This window comes from Nicotiana tomentosiformis, chromosome 6, assembly GCF_000390325.3.
Source record: "Nicotiana tomentosiformis chromosome 6, ASM39032v3, whole genome shotgun sequence".
Taxonomy (NCBI): Eukaryota; Viridiplantae; Streptophyta; class Magnoliopsida; order Solanales; family Solanaceae; genus Nicotiana; species Nicotiana tomentosiformis.
The window spans coordinates 85,196,946-85,210,179 of NC_090817.1; the positions used below are offsets into that span (position 1 = coordinate 85,196,946).

Below are 13,234 nucleotides of genomic sequence, written 5' to 3' on the forward strand. Positions count from 1 at the left end.
TGCTCTCTTTGTGCTAGTATAAAATTTTCCTTTCTCCTTCTTTACTTATTGGACACCATTCATTTCAATTTATGTGAGACATCACATCATCCTGAAGCACAATTCCATTGTAGTACTCAAAGATTATACATTAATTTTATACATCCCAAGATTCACATTTTTAAAAATCAAATAAGTTTTTCCAACTACTACTTCAATATATTTCCTCTTAATGCCACCAACTTTAATATGGAAGCCAAAGCAATCTCTGAATTATTATGTATAGAAAATGAAACGATGGAGTATTTGTCAACTCTTCTTTTGGTCAAATTTAATTCTTCTCCCTTTTTACCTTACAAACCTCTTTTTAACTTCTTTTTTCCCTCTCTTAAAAACTGCCTAATCCAAGTTACGATTCATACTAGGAAGGGTAGTGGCCTCTTCTTCACCTTGATTTGTTCCCTCTGAACTAGACAACTAGCAAAATAGAAAAATTGACAGAGAACGCCTATAGCATTGTCAAAGCCTTTAAAGATGAGATCTTTTTAAAATAAAATAAAAAAAAACCTAAAAACCCAAAAGCTTAAAGAGAAAAAGATAATCAAAAGGAAAGAAAGGAAATAAATAAATAAAAGCAGTGGAGGACGACGTGCTTGCAAGTACGAGCTGATTGGGGATCACAAACGACTACTTCTTGCATTGAAGAATTCGAACACGGCTTAAAGATGCATATTCCACCAAATTTGATTCCCAAGAATTTGTCATTGGAACATTGTAGAATATTTAATCATATGATCTGTCCCTAGCTTGCTAAAATTAAGATATTGTATTGACATTACGGGTTAATGACAAATTGCAGTATTCTATGTATATAAATCCAGTCATTTAGTGACTAAACTATCATTCAACTACTCCTTGGCTGTTTAAAAATGATTCAATTAACTCAAAGAAAAGAACATGAATGTAAATTAAAGGCGCGGGGGGTGGATAATAGTCAGACATCATTTTAGCTGCTGTTTAGTGGGGGACACTATGGTTTTTGAAAAACGTTGTATTTTCAAACAACTGACTTAACGAACTCTCCTCTCTTTTGCCCTTTATGCTCTAAAATCTCTTTTTCATCCACCAAATCCAAATTCTGTAAACAGAGTATTTGTAGCTCAAACATCAAAGAAGAAGGAGAGAATCACATAGTATGGTGCCCATTGATAATGGGGACTTATCTAGAGACAATTCAGTGAAATGGATTCTTGAAAATGCTGAAATAGATAGTGATGTTCCGGCTAATCAAGAACCTGTAAAACAAAAATCTTTCAAGAAAAATTTTAGCATTTCAAGAAGAAGAAATGGAGTTGTCCCAAGAATGGGGAGGATGCAATCAGGGGCTGCTAGAGGCCTCAACAGCTTGCGGTTTCTTGACAGAACAACCACAGGTATTGAATTGCGTAGTTATTCTCGTCTAAAACGTTCAACTGGTTTACAAGTTACGTAGTTATTTACTTAATTATTGGACTAATTATGTGTAAATTCGTTTTGATAATGTTTAAATTATCATAGTGGGTCTTCTACTTTGGTACTCTAGATTAATCGGACCAATAGATTCTGGACGCAAATAATTAAAAAAGATATAGATGATGGTAGCGGTTAGGTTTGAACTCATGAGTCTTCTATCGATCTGATAACATATTGAATTATGTGATAATCTCATCAGTTAGTAATCTATTACTAAAGGAAAATTTTTATTTACTTAATTATATTTTCTACAACAGGGAAGGAAGGAGATGCTTGGAGAAGTGTAGAGAAACGCTTCAATCAAAATGCAGTTAATGGGAGGCTATTCAGAGAGAAATTTGGGACCTGTATTGGTATTTTTGTCAACTTTCTGTAGAAACAGTTTTTTTCATATATACTTACTTTCAGTTAGAGCAGAAAGTAAGATTTCTATATTTTGCATAAATAGGAATGGGAGAAAGCAAGGAATTTGCTGGAGAATTATTTGACACATTGGCAAGGCGTAGGAAGGTCAACACAGAAAATGGTATAAATATAGATGAAGTGAGAGGATTTTGGGAAGACATATCAACTCAATCTCTTGATGCAAGGCTTTCTATTTTCTTTGACATGTAAGAAATTATTCAATGTGAGAAAAATAAAACTAAAAGCCATGTTTCTAAAGAACTAATGATGGTCAAATTTTCAGGTGTGACAAGAATGGTGATGGGAAACTATCAGAGGAAGAGGTAAAGGAGGTGAGCAAAATGTACCTTGTAAAATTTTCTTTTTTCTCCTTATTTTGCAAGTTTATCTACTTAATATATTTGTGAAAAAGGTTCTAGTGATGAGTGCCTCAGCAAACAAATTGTCAAAATTCAAGCAACATGCACCTACATATGCAGCCCTAATTATGGAAGAGCTTGACCCTGATCATATGGGATATATTGAGGTAAAGATGCCACTGAAAAATGCCGTCTTTCTTCTATTTTTATAATGGATTTAAGTTATATAAACTGACAGTATAAGCAATTTTTACACAATCTGCGTAAATTTAACCGGTTATAGCAGTTTATTGCCCTATCTTTATGAAGAGTTATCTATTGTTATAGTTTAATGTAGTATACAACAACAACAACCTAGTGGATTCCCGCAAGTGGGGTCTGGTGAGGGTAGGATGTACGCAGTCTTACCCTACCCTAGGAGGGCAGAAATGTTATGTTATTTCTGATAGACCCTCAACTAAAGAAAAGATGAAAGAAGCATTGACAGCAAGTAGATAGTTTAACGGAATAGGATTCTATAAAGATCCATACACTATCGATGTGCAGAACTTAAACTCCTTTATTATCATCTTGTACTTGAAAACAGATGTGGCAACTTGAAGCTCTACTAAGAGGGATGGTGGGATCAGAAGAAGGGGAAAAAACTCTGAAGAGATCACAAACACTAGCAAAAACCATGATACCAAAAGAATACAGAACTCCAGTCAGCAAATTCTTATGCAAAACATCAGAGAAAATACAAGAAAACTGGAAAAGAATATGGCTCCTAACATTATGGTTGTGCATAAACTTGATACTCTTCATATGGAAGTTCCAACAATTTAAAAGGAAAACTGCTTTTCAGATCATGGGTTATTGTGTTTGCATTGCTAAAGGTGCAGGGGAGACACTTAAGTTCAATATGGCTCTCATTCTCCTTCCTGTTTGCAGAAGAACTCTTACTAAGCTCAGAGAAACTTTCCTTGGTTCAATAATTCCCTTTGATGATAACATCAATTTCCACAAGATAATTGCCTGGGGAATTGCTATAGCGACGTTTATTCACACGCTCTTTCACACGAGCTGCAATTTTGTGAAACTAACATCATGTCCGCAAAGTAAATTTATGACACTTCTTGGAAGCAACTTTGACTACCACCAACCAACTTACTTGAATCTCGTGGCATCTATCCCTGGAATAACAGGGATTCTGATGACAGTTTTCATGCTTTTCTCATTTACATTGGCAACACATTCATTCAGAAGGAATGTCATCAAATTGCCTTGGCCGTTCCATCATTTAGCAGGATTTAACGCGTTTTGGTATGCACATCATTTGCTTTTCCTTGTCTACATCCTCTTGATCCTCCATGGCTACTTCATATACCTTACCAAAGAATGGTACAAAAAGACGGTACGTTGACATCTCCTAGCTATGCAGTAAAGTATGTGGTAACATGAAAAATGCACATCAATCATATTATGGCTTTTTAACTAGTGATGACTGAGCAATAAAACAAAAATTCTGTTGTGCAGACATGGATGTATCTTGCAGTTCCAGTACTTGCGTATGCTACGGAAAGAACTCTCATTGTCTATGAGCACAGCTACCATGTCAATATCATAAAGGTTTTTAGTTTGAAACAAAAAAATTATGTCAATTTATCAACTTTAACCAATTACAGAAGTTGCTGAATTCAGCTTTTATTTGGTGCTAAAAATATGCAGGCTGTCACATATACAGGGAATGTACTAGCATTATATATGAGTAAACCTCCTGGATTCAAGTATAAGAGTGGAATGTACCTTTTTGTTAAATGTCCAGATATATCAACCTTTGAATGGTAATTGAAGAAACACAAACTCTCTCACTGCAACGATCACATACAAATCTGGCCATCACTTTCTGCTAAGGAACATTTGTTAATTTTTTACAGGCATCCATTCTCAATCACTTCTGCACCAGACGACAACTATTTAAGCGTCCATATACGTACATTGGGAGACTGGACTACAGAGCTCAAAACCAGATTTGAAAAGGTACAAATTTTGCATAGTTTTTACTCGTATTTTGTTTTCTTATTCTTAGCTTTTGTTGATCTAAAAAGCTCTCCTTTACAGGCGTGTGAGCCTCAATCTGCACGATCAAGGAAAGGAAGTCTTGTTAGAATGGAAACTAAAGCATATTCAAATGTTGAACAGTCTCAATCCGAGTATGATTGCATGCTACCGTGTTCTATTGTTACGGCTTCTCATTTTGGAACTTATATTTCTAATTATCTTTTGTAGCAGATTTCCTAAAATAAGTATCAAAGGACCTTATGGTGCACCAGCTCAGAACTACAAGAAATACGATATCCTTCTACTTATTGGCTTGGGAATTGGAGCAACACCATTTATCAGCATTTTAAAGGACCTTCTAAACAATGAATCTGAATCTGTTAGTTCCTACTCCCAAAACCATATTTTGCTAAGAATGAGCAGAGATGTGCAATGAGAACATATATAGCTAAATCTCAATGTGGCAAATTAAATGGGCAGGTTTTGTCGGGTCAAAACAGGTCAAATCAATAAACAGATTTGAAAATGGATTGGGTCAAAATATGTCAAATCAACCTCTCCCTTTTTATTTTATTTTTTGACAAAATAAAGTGAAAGCTAATGAATTTGCGTAATTTCCAACATCCAAAGTTACGTTGATTTTGCATGATTGAGCCGATAGGTTATACTATTTGAACGATTTTGATCCAATAGTTTGATGGGTTATTTTGGGCCAAGTCAACAAACAAATTATAATCCAACCTATTTTAACTTGGAGGGGTTGAACATATTACTACTAAAAAATGGAATGATTTTGCTACTACTAACTAAATTTAACTAGTGCAGAATCAGCAAGTTGGTGAATCGTCCAGTAATAAGAGAGGTCCACACAGAGCATATTTCTACTGGGTGACAAGAGAACAAGGATCATTTGACTGGTTCAAGGGTGTAATGGATGACATTGCTGAATATGACCATAATGTGAGTTTTCTATAACATGAATTTCCTAGTAATTGAACTGATATACTTGTAATATACTTTGAATATTTGTAAATTTTTCCAGGAATTGATAGAAATGCACAACTACTTGACAAGTGTATATGAAGAAGGAGATGCTCGATCTGCACTTATTGCAATGGTGCAATCACTACAACATGCTAAAAATGGAGTTGATGTTGTTTCCGACAGTCGGGTATATATATATCCATGATTTTCATTCAAACATTATTGTAGTTTTTCAGTTAATTGTTTTTCACACTTTTCTATAACAGATAAGAACACATTTTGCAAGACCAAATTGGAAAAAGGTATTCTCTCGCTTGGCAGCAGCCCATCCATCCTCTAGAATTGGTAAGGCCCGTTAATTATTACTCCCTCCATTTCAGTTTGTTTGATAGATGGTCAAATTGACTAATTTTTTATGTGAAGTCGGACATATATTCTTTAAGTTTTTTGAAATAAAATTTACATATTCAGAAACTACATTAACAATTCAAAATATTTAAAAATTGTTTGTAAAAAATATGGTCAAAGAAAAGCTTGTTTGACTCCCTTAATTAATATATAATAATAGGTTTATTCTTTTTGAAATAAAGGGAGTATTATTTCTTAAATACATATTGTTCGTCTCTAGAAAGAAATCAAATTATGAGAGCATTCGGGTGAGTTTATAAGCTAAAATTTATAACTTATAAGAACTTTCCAACTTATAAGTTATATGGCGAGTACCAAAATTAGGTCATCCCAAACATATGATTTTATCAGCTTATAAATACTTTGGGGTTTGATCAAATATTTTACTATTTCATACCTGATGTTTTGTGATCCATGAAAACACTTCCAGAATAAAAGCTTCTTACTCCTCCACTCCGTTTTCGTCCTTTTTCACATAATGATATTTTTTAATTTATTGTTTTGCTTATAAACAACTTATTTTAATTATTTTAACAGATATGCCCAACACATTAACTACTTATTCTTAGTTACCCACGCGATAGGTTAATTATCTTTTAATCTATGATATATTGCAGGTGTGTTTTATTGCGGAAGTCCCACACTAACAAAACCACTTAGAAGGCTGTGTCAAGAATTTAGTTTAAATTCATCCACTCGCTTCAATTTCCACAAAGAAAATTTCTAGAAATAGTGGTTTCACATTTGAGACTTCACCGAAATTATGTGAATTAATAGAATTGTAAGATGTTGCTTGATGTATTCGGGTGTATATTTGGGAAAGTCGGACCTTCAGTTCTTTACGAGCTTACTTATCTTGCTTTTTATCTGTTTCAGACATAGCAATAATTCCAATTATTTATAGTTTTTGAAAGCTGTCTGGAGTTTCAGCAACATTTAAATCATCAATATTAATTGGAACAATGAAAATTCTTATTCAAATAAAAAAATAACATATGGACATATGTGGTAATTTCTATAACATTCTTTCAATAAACTAAATTAAATCTTCACTAAAACCATTGTAACGCATGCATTAAAATTGTTTCTTCATCGTATAGTTCACAATAAGGCCAATCATCTTATATTTATTGTATCCAAGATATTGCGTTTTCGTCTTATGTTAGGTCATTTAATTTAACCAGAGCAAGACTCCTAGGGGCGTACTACTGAAAATACATTTTTGTATAGATAACTGTCTTAGTAATGAATTGGAAAAACCTACCCACGGTGTTTACATCAAACTATATTAGTTTATGATAGTTTGTGATAAAATTGAAGCAAGAACGTATATTTATTAATTATAATTAAGTGATTAAAGTTTACGTATAAATATGAAATATGTTTATTGAGTTGATGTAATCATGAGTACAACTGTACAAGTAAGTTCTTGTCAGTTGCCATTAGTGGACCAGCGGCCAATCTCTGACGATTGGCTTTAATTTGAAGATGAAATGTACTAATTATTCATACTTAAATAACAACATTATATTAGTGGCCTATCATTTTTTACACTTGTACAAAGATTGCAATGTAATCCAACAAATATGAGAAGAAAAGATTAACATAACAAAAAGGCAAAAGAAATTAAAGGAAAAGCAGCTAAGACTAAGGGAGGCATAGAAAAAATAAGAGTATACGAGAAATAAAAGATAAATATTTGCGATGTTTAGATTATTTCACATAATTTCCAAAACATAAATACTCCAATTTGAGATGCATATTCGAAGTGAAAGATAAGTTTTAAGAAAATCAGATTAAAAATTGACGGCTTTGCGTTAAGACAAATTGTGACTCTACTACCCTAGGAAAGATTCAAATATATTTGGAAATAAATGTGAAATTTGGAGATAAACATGGTCCTAAAGTCAAATCTCGGCTGAAACAATTGGTTTAGTGGAAGACAAATTTACTAAATGACTTCATAATTTTCAGTCTTGCCTGTTCCTTTCACGATTATATTATTTTCTTATTAATCCATTTAAAAAGATGATATGTTTTTATTTTTTTTAAAAGGATAATTTCACATTAATTTCCTTTGTGATTTATAGTATTATGCTTACGTCCCTTAATTTAAATTTTTTATAACAATTATTTTTACCTATTTTTCATTAATGTAAATACAGTTTGATAAATCTGTCATTTTATAATATTGGATTCATTTAATTAATTATTTCTATCATAATGTCATATTTAACAAATCCTTGAATTAAGTTAATTTATTTACCAGGTTTGCTCAAATTCTTTCAATTATTTCCTGGTATTTTGAAAGCAAAAGGTCCTAGTTTGTCTTGCAACCTACCTTTACCGGTTTTCCCCTAATTTTTATCTTGTAAAGTCAGATTATTATTATTTTTTTCTTCAAAAAAGGTCATTAATTTCTTGCTAGAACGACTTGTGTCAGTGTCAAAAGCAAACTTGTTTGGCGTGGATTCTCTTCACCCACAAGAAGGAGCTGCTCAGTGTCAGAGGCGCACAAATTTCATAGCATGCATGTTTCAGATCATAAGCTACAAAGTTTTTCTTTTAAAAAGCGCTAGGCACTGCCTCTAATGCCCTAGCTGTGCGCAGATGTGCAAAAGCAGAAGGATATAATAAATTTATGAATTTTCTACGATAAAACGTTTGTTTAGCTCGAAAGAGATTGTATATATTTTAGGTGAACAATTATGAAATGGAAGTATTACTACTATTTCTTTTACTCTTACCCTAGAAAGATCATAAGCCTTCTTACTTCTCCTCTACACATTAGAGCAACCTCACTCATGGGAGTCTTCCTCGAAACCAACAATCAGACGACTTTGAAAATAGATTTTAGGCGAAAATCGAATCGAATTAACCAATTAAGCATGCACACCCCTACGAACAAATATATCAAAAAGTTAGAACGGTAATTAAGATGCATATTTCTAACTCATAACTCAAACTACCACGCAATACACGAGTCAAATTAAAGTACTACACTCTTCAAACAATATACTATTCTACTACATACTAATTAGTGAAATAAAAGCAAATTAAAAAAGAAGATTTATAAGTGGTGCAGGGTTGCGTTCTTGTGTTCTAATCCTTGAAGCCAGTCGTTTCAACGGGGAAGAGCTCTAATGTTCTGAGAGGTACTTTGTTGCTGCAATGGACAATATTAGAAGAACCCTTGTCTCTCATCAACATCCAATCTCTACCGTTCATCCTCATCATCCGATTTTCCCAAAGGTAGTTCATCATATGAGGTGATGCTTCTGTTGTTGCTTCAACCTAGAGATAAAGACGATAGATGTCAGAATTAATTTGACTAGTTTTAACTGTGAAAGGTTATATTTGTTCTAGTAGTAACATTTATCCTAAAAGCTATACATGCGGTATATACCCTGTTGCTACAATGAGAACGACACACTTTCTTTTTCCTCTATTAGGTATTTATACTAAACCACATGAATTTACTACTGTTAATTGATAAACTAAGGTGAAAAGACATATCAAGTAACATTGGTTAAGTGATAAAAGTGCATGCCAAAGGCATATGCGTGCCATGCATTCATTGATTTGTTATAATCGTCAAGTGTGGATATATTGTGTTCCGATAAGAAGAGCACCTAAAAGTTATGCTACTCCTCCGTTTCAATTTATATGACGGTGTTTGACTCCATACAAAATTTAAGAAAGAAAGGAAGACGTTTGAAATTTATGATTTAAAATAAACTGTAGATATTTGTGTTCTTGTAGATCAATTCATTAGGGTAAGGTATGAGTTCTAAACATAAAATTTTTAAATAAGGAAAGGTGATATTGTTTTCCGGGACAGACCAAAAAGACGAAAAAAGAAAGAGTGCCACATAGATTGGACGGATGGAGTATTTAATTTGCATGTACGACCAGGGGCGAATGTAGAGTATCATCGATTGGTTCATGTAAACCTAATAATTTTTGCTCAAATCCTGTATATGTACTAAAAAATATATTAAATATTTTATAAATATTTATCTATAAACTCAATTATTATTGTAAGTGTAAAGACTAACTCAGATCTATCAGACAATCATTCCTACTATATGAAGACGAAAGCATACGTATGAAAGCGATCTCCCTCACTCATAAACCGCAACAAACAAAAGTGTACCTGATGAAGAAATATAGGTGGAGAGTGAGAATAAACTTGATTGACAGTAGTAGAAGAAGAAGAAGGAGAACGAGGGTTTTTGTCAACGTGATTGTTGTTGATGGTGAGTTGTCGAATATCATCTTTAGGGTATTTATGCAAAAGCTGTTTTTTCATCTTTTGCCTGTCTCTAGCTTTGTGGTTTTGAAACCAGTAAAACACATTCTTCCATTGAATCTTTCCATACATAGAAAGATGGGCCGTTATCATTTGTACTTCTGAAGAATTAGGATTTGTCAACCCTTTTCTGTACAAGTCTTGTAAGATCATCAGCTGTTGTGGAGTTGGTTTCCATCTAGTTCGAGGCATTTTGTGAGTAATATTAAAGATTCTTTACTAATACGTATCACCCTTTTAGGGTTTTCAAAGAGTAAACAGCTTTGCTTTTTTTTTGTTTTTGGAGATGTTTCATTTAGGGTATAGTGATCTGTATACTATAAATAGATTGACAAAAATGAAGATGAAGACGTCAAAGTGGCACTGAAATAATAGTCATGCTGCTGTCATCATAAGGAGAGCCATTCAATGAGAATCCATCATTATTAGTGAATTCAGATAATATATTGGAGAAGTCATTTAAGAAGGTTGGTTGCTGATTTCTGCATTATCGTCCTTATTATTAACTCATTTGACAGAACGAATCACCGGAGTTTAGAGTGTAGGGTCCGAAACATTTCTTTTCATTTGCCCGTGACCCATTACAAGTTATCAATAAAGGTAAATGTACCTCCATTTAATATTTACTTCAAATCAAACAATTTATAATTATAACAGTTAAAATTTAAGTGATAAATATATCTATATATATAAAAGATGTAGTATGTGTTTTGCATTCATTCGTTTTGCGTAAGCACTAGGCACAAACATGGATGGAGCTAGAACATAGATTACGGGTTCGGCCGAACCCAATAGTTTTAATTCAAATCTTATATTTTATCTTAATAAATCTATTGAATATGTACAAATTATTTATTTAGATCACCGTAACTTAAACGGATTAGAATTTTGAACACATAAATTTCAAATTCTGACTTCACATCTGGACACAAATAAAATTTTTACCTTATAATACATGTATAAAACTCAAACATGCATTATACAATCGTCTATTCCGTAGTTCATACCCGAATAGAATTACTATAAGTTATACACTGTCTGGTATGTTTTATTTCATGTTCACAAAAATAATACATGTACAAGTTATACTGAAATTATATATTATTTAAAACGGGATAAAATATGGAATAAGAATATGCGCATTACTGTATTAGTAATTCATGCTTAGTGTTTACTGTAAATCTTTATAGACAATTATTGTTGAGCCGATTCCTTCACTTCTGAACAACTGAACTTCAGTACTTATTCAATCACACCAATATCTCCCTAGTATTATTATTGCTTTGCTCAACTTTTGCATAACAAATTTTACATCCAGCCCCCTTCGGCAGCCAATTATTGAGGCGGCTCATTATTTCTGTAGTATTTGCTAACTGTAAATCAAAAGAAAAAGAGAGGAAAAAACTGCTCTCTTAAGGACAAATTACCTGGCTGTCATTACGTTATGCACCCAATTCGATTCAGTTACAACATGCATCGAATGAAACCTATTAAATACTCTGTTACACACTTACATTCTTTTATTACTGTTTCACCCGAAATAGGTTAAAATAAAAAATAAAAAAAATCCAAGGTACAATGAAAAATTAAAATACCCCAAAGAATAATTTACACACAAGTAAAAAATCAACAAAGGCTATATAGAAGAAATTTATCAAACTAGAGAGAGAACGGGGTATGAGGGTTTTTCTTCACTCAAACTCTTAAATCTATCTACATAGCTTTCTCATAGCTACCTCTCCACAATAGAAAATATATAGTAGTGCCCCTATTTATAATTCTACAAAACCATATTTGATTAGAATCTAGAAAACCTATTCCTACATGATTTTGGTTGTGAATCCTAATTAGACATAAATTAAATAAACTAGTAAATACCAAATCCTAGACAACTTAGGAATACTAATTAATCTTGGTTTAGTTTCCAACAACCTCCCTTAAACCAAGATCTTCAAATTTGATCATGCTCAACATCTTCTTCAACTTGATAAATAACTCCAATTTTAGTGGCTTTGTGAAAACATCAGCAACTTACTCTCGAGTCTTGCAATACTCAATAATTATCTCCTTGTCTTGAACCAAGTCACGAATAAAGTAAAATTTTATATCAATGTGTTTGCTACGCCCATGAAAAACTGGATTATTTGTTAACTCAATTGCAGACCTCCTATCACAAAAAATTATTATAGGACTGTCTTTCTTGTGTTGAAGAAATTCAAGCATTCTTCTTAACCACAATGCTTGTGTAACACTACTTGTTGCAGCCATGTACTCTGCTTCAGCTGTTGATAAAACAACAACTTTTTGCTTTTTGGAAGACCAAGAAAATATACCAGAACCCAAATAAAATGCATAGCCAGAAGTGCTTTTTCTTTGTATCGTATCACCAGCCCAATCACTATATGTAAATTCCATAAGACTACTATTATTAGTCTTTGAATAAAATATACCATTAGTCTGTGTACCTTGAATATATATTTCAAAATTCTCTTTGCTACTTGCAAGTGGGATTGTCATGGAGTCTCCATAAATTTGCTAATTAATCCAACTCCATAAGTAATATCAGACCGTGTAGAAGTCAAGTACCTTAGACTCCCTACCAATTTTTTAAAATATGTAGCATCAACAAAGTCACCAGTCTCATCTCTAACCAACTTCAATTTTGCTTCAACATGGGTCAAATTGGTTTGGCTTTATCCATATTAAATCTCTTTAGAATATCACCAGCATATTATTTTCTGAGAGATAAATATTTCATTATCTAATTGAGATACCTCATTGCCAAGAAAATAAGGCATTAAACCCAAATCAGTCATCTCAAATTGGCTACTCGTTGCCTCCCTAAGCCAAGAAATTAATTTAGGATTATTGCTAGTAAAAATTAAATCATCCACATATAAGCACACAATGAGAATATCTCTGCCAGACTTGAATTTGATATATAATGTATGCTCATATGGATATCTCTGAAATCCATTTCCAATAAAATAAGAATCAATACGAGTGTACCAAGCTCTAGGGGCTTGGTTCAATCCATATAATGCCTTCTTCAAACTATAAACTTTATTCTCTTAACCCCTTTTGACATAACTAGCAGGCTGCTCAACATACACTTCTTCTTCAAGTACACCATTTAAGAAAGTATATTTCACATCCATTTGAGAAATTTTCCAGCAATTATTGGCAGCAAGAGAAATTATCATACGAGCAGTATCAAGTCTAGCAATAGGTGCAA

At 32.8% G+C, this 13,234-nt stretch overlaps 2 protein-coding genes across 4 annotated transcripts; one reads left to right on the forward strand and one right to left on the reverse strand.

Annotated features, from left to right (window-relative positions):
• Positions 1 to 760: 760 nt before the first annotated feature.
• On the forward strand, positions 761 to 6,559 carry LOC104104942 (putative respiratory burst oxidase homolog protein H). Of its 3 annotated transcripts, none has more exons than XM_009613160.4 (15): positions 776 to 1,412; positions 1,749 to 1,844; positions 1,940 to 2,102; positions 2,180 to 2,228; positions 2,309 to 2,422; positions 2,842 to 3,648; positions 3,771 to 3,863; positions 3,963 to 4,078; positions 4,172 to 4,274; positions 4,356 to 4,447; positions 4,524 to 4,674; positions 5,121 to 5,255; positions 5,338 to 5,466; positions 5,546 to 5,624; positions 6,305 to 6,559. In XM_009613160.4, the coding sequence occupies exons 1-15, from the start codon at positions 1,175 to 1,177 to the stop codon at positions 6,412 to 6,414; spliced, it is 2,475 nt and encodes an 824-aa protein (XP_009611455.1). In that variant the 5' UTR covers positions 776 to 1,174; the 3' UTR covers positions 6,415 to 6,559. The 3 variants fall into 3 exon arrangements, with proteins under 3 accessions (XP_009611454.1, XP_009611455.1, XP_009611456.1); XM_009613161.4 differs by having other exon boundaries at positions 783 to 1,412; positions 4,527 to 4,674; XM_009613159.4 differs by having other exon boundaries at positions 761 to 1,412; positions 4,172 to 4,447.
• Positions 6,560 to 8,682: 2,123 nt separating this feature from the next.
• Positions 8,683 to 10,267, reverse strand: LOC104104947 (WUSCHEL-related homeobox 3-like). Its single transcript, XM_009613165.2, has 2 exons — positions 9,844 to 10,267; positions 8,683 to 8,981 (listed from the first exon to the last, which is right to left on the reverse strand). Exons 1-2 carry the CDS (start codon positions 10,189 to 10,191, stop codon positions 8,790 to 8,792), a joined length of 540 nt encoding a protein of 179 aa, XP_009611460.1. The 5' UTR covers positions 10,192 to 10,267; the 3' UTR covers positions 8,683 to 8,789.
• Between the last annotated feature and the right edge of the window lie 2,967 nt (positions 10,268 to 13,234).